General features: G+C 42.9%; 1 protein-coding gene across 1 annotated transcript; it reads left to right on the top strand.

Annotated features, from left to right (window-relative positions):
• The first annotated feature begins 2,204 nt into the window (after window positions 1–2,204).
• Window positions 2,205–2,819, top strand: LOC147496928 (uncharacterized). The gene has a single exon (XM_086562703.1). The coding sequence runs from the start codon at window positions 2,205–2,207 to the stop codon at window positions 2,817–2,819; it is 615 nt and encodes a 204-aa protein (XP_086418829.1).
• The last annotated feature ends 926 nt before the right edge of the window (window positions 2,820–3,745 follow it).

The raw sequence follows: 3,745 nt of genomic DNA, 5'->3' as shown, positions 1-3,745 counted from the left end.
TGTAGCATCTACATGTTAAGGACTATGGCCAATACACCAACAATCCTCACAGGAGAATCGTCAACAACCAATGCTAGCAAATTGGAAAGCATTCAGCAGAAGCTACTTACAAAGCTTATTCTCCTTTAGAAAAGAGATTGAAATAGAATGCTGCAATGAAGAAGACAATACCAATGAACAGCGTACAGTCATGGGTAAGTTATATGGAGGATACCCAATTGATATGGCGGATCTAGGGAAAGAACTACACCGTATCTGGCAAACAAGGGGAGAGATAACCATGGGCTTGGTTTCTCCGGAACATGTTAAGGTGGTGTTTGAACTAGGGAGTGAATACAAGTTTGTCACTAATAATGGTCCCTGGATAGTTTATGGACATATATTCTCAGTTAAAAAATGGAAAAGAATAGAGGATATAGAGGAATATTTGTTTGACAGAGTGCACTTCTAGGTATAGGTTTGGGGGATACCAAGACTACGCATCAACAAGGATAATATGGAGAAAATTGGAGCTGAGTTAGGGAAAGTCCAGGAAGTAGATCTCTCATGCCCAATGGAATTCACGAAGCCAGTAGCTAAGGTCAGAGTGGACATGGACATCAAAGAAAGGCTCACCAAAGACCTTATAATTAGATTGGAAACAGGATCATCCTTCTATGTGACTTTAAAGTATGAAAAACTTGACATCTTCTGTTACTTCTGTGAAGTCATTGGGCATGATCATCACAACTGTAGAATTAGAGCACAATACAAATGTGGGGGATCCACCAAAGATATCAAACCGTTATTCAAAAGCATGCTTAGGGCCAATAAGTTCTTTAATGGGAAAGCTAGCAGAGGCACACAGTCCATCACCTTCTCAGGAACCCCCCTAAATACCACGGTATGACGAGATTCTAGCTGACAACAAGGGAAGATATAGGAAACACGCTGTTGTTCAGAGGGCACGTGCGACAGGGGATAGCTGGCATAGGAATCTGGTTCAGAGGGAAGATGGGGCTACTGTACAAAATAGAGCCGTTAAGGATATCAGTATGGGGGAACAAACAAAACAAGGCAGAACTGATACATTAACAACTAGTGATACAGAGGATAGGATTGATAAGGACACAGAGATGAACAGTCAGGCCTCTCTCTAAGCACACCCATGGGGCCTGATAGCTGTACTGGATCAGGGCTGGGGCCTTATGAAATGGATGGGGTGGGTGCTGAAGATATGGATCAGGGCCTGCAAAGGGTGGACACGATGGAGGAAGCCCACCAACGGAGGTTCAACGGTGGAAGCCCAACATGGGACATAATGGAGGAGGCCCAAGAAATCGTGTTGGAGAAAACTTTGTTGAGCGCGTGCAACACACCTAAGACCAAAGGGCACAAATCTCCAGACCAGGTGGAGGTGGATAACCAGCTTACACCAAACCCTAAAGCTGCTCTGGATTTCCACGCAACCCTTATCTCTTCCACTGTAGTTGATGGGAGGCTTGTTTTGGGAAGCACAGTTGAGTTTAATGCCATAAAAGCTCGATATTCCAGCTGGCTAGATTGGTCAGAAGGCATGGAAAAACCTACAAAAAGCTGGCTACTCGTAATCCAAGAGGGGGGAAAGAAGGCAGATCTAGAGTTGACACCAGTTCCTCCTTTTTTCAAAATTCTAACCCCCACTCTAATCTGAGAGAGGAAAGCTCTGTGAGCAAAAAAAGAAATTTTCTGAGTATGGAAAGCAAACCAAAATAGGAGGGGCTGCTAGGACGAGGAGTGCAGAATGCGATTAACAGATAAAAAAAAGATCGTCTGATAGCTGATGAAATGCGTAAAAAGGGAAAAGGGCATAAGCTGATACCACCAAAAGCACTCATCATCTCCATCTCCAGCGAATCGAGTGAACAACAACATGGGCAAGGTAAATTAGTAATCCCCCAGCAACAAAAAGTGGGAAGTATGACACAATATGACTCTGATGAAAGCGTGACTCAACCCACGCCTATAGCAGTGGATGACTCACATCTAAGGAATCTAACAGCTAATAAGATAGAGTATGAGGAACAAGATGGAGAGTCTAAGAGCGGGGCTTGGACTGGGAGCATCAACCAATCGGATGATCAGTCTGTGGACATGCCCATCTCCAGTGGATACACAAGAAGCTCAGGATCTGGATCTGCAAAAGGGTTCGCGGCAGCTGTCCCAACACAATTACCTTCACATAAATGACGATCTACGCTTGGAATTGCCGGGGTCTTGGTTCTACCACGGCGATTCAACATCTAAAGAATCAAATTGGGGTGTTGGAGTTAGATGTGATCTGTTTATTTGAAACAAAAGTGGACAGGAGGAAAATAGAGGAAGTTAGAAAGGTGATTAAGTTTGAGGGATGCTTCCCTGTGCCAGCTAAAGGGCTCAGTGGAGGTTTAGCAGTGCTCTGGAAGGAAGGAGTGCAGCTAGAGATTCTTGGGGCTACAAAAAACCAAGTAACAGGTAAATTTACGAATTATAATAGTGATGGTATATGGTATTTTTCTTTTATATATGGAGACCCTGTTCCCTGTAAAAGGAAAAGGGTGTGGAAGGAGTTGATGGATGTAGCCCTTTTAGTCCCTGGACCTTGGTGTCTGTTTGGGGATTTTAATGTCATATCATCTCTGGATGAGAAGGTTGGGGGTAGGAGTAAGCTAAATAAGTATATGGAGGACTTTAATTGTTTGATTAATGACCTTGGTTTGGTGGACTTAGGGTTTAGAGGGCTAAAGTTCACCTGGAACAATAATAGGAGACCAGGTGACCATGTGCTTGAAAGGCTGGATAGAGCCTTAGCCACTCCTTAGTGGTTGGCTAAGTTCCCACAAGCATGTGTCACCACTTCTGTTAATGCTTCATCTGACCATTTGTCCTTCCACATTGTCATGAATAAAAAGGAAGCCCATGCCCCCAGACCTTTTTGTTTTTTTGATATGTGGCTAAAGGATGAATCTTGCAAGCCCTACATTGATAATGCTTGGAACTCTGTGGTGAAACATTTACCTGACTGTAATGTTATTGCCAAGATGAATGCCACCAAAGATAACTTAACTGGTTGGAACAAGCATGTTTTTGGAAATATCTTTCATAACATAAAGATAACCCAAAAAAAGCTTGCTAAGGTGCTGATGAAACCATATAATGCCAGTAATCATAATAGGGCTAGAGAGCTCAAATCCACCCTTCTTGATTGGTACACTAAAGAGGAGAATTTCTAGAAACAGAAATCTACCAACCAATGGATCAAGAAAGGGGGGAGGAATACCAAGTTTTTTCATCTCTCTACCATCTATAAAAGAAGGAAGAATAAGATTGAGAAAATAAAGGATGATGATGGAAATTGGAAGGAGGGAAAGGCTGAAATGGGGAAAGCCATTAATAGCTACTTCACAGATGTCTTTTCCTCTGATAACCCTGAGCCAAATCCCAATTTTCTTAATCTTTTTCAGCCTTGTATCACTGAGAGAAAAAAATGAGATGTTGACTCCCATCCCTAGTCAAGAGGACATCTGGCAAGTGGTAAGGAAGATGGGGAAGTTGAAGGCTCCTAGGCCTGATGGTTTCCAGGGGGTGTTCTACCAGGAGTGTTGGGATATTATTGGACATAGTATCTCTACCTTTGTGAGAGACCTTTTCTGTAAGGGGAGGTTGAATCCTACCTTTAATGAGACCTACATTGCCCTGATACCTAAGATATCCAACCCTGATCACATGACCAAGTTTAGACCTATTA

Source organism: Coptis chinensis, chromosome 5 (assembly GCF_015680905.1).
Source record: "Coptis chinensis isolate HL-2020 chromosome 5, ASM1568090v1, whole genome shotgun sequence".
NCBI classification, from domain to species: Eukaryota; Viridiplantae; Streptophyta; class Magnoliopsida; order Ranunculales; family Ranunculaceae; genus Coptis; species Coptis chinensis.
Note: the sequence above shows the minus strand (reverse complement) of the source record. Positions and strands in the feature narration are given on the sequence as shown.

Excerpts from the sequence above, each read along its gene's own strand:
- LOC147496928 (XM_086562703.1), top strand. The coding sequence starts at position 2,205 with ATGACGATCTACGCTTGGAATTGCCGGGGTCTTGGTTCTACCACGGCG.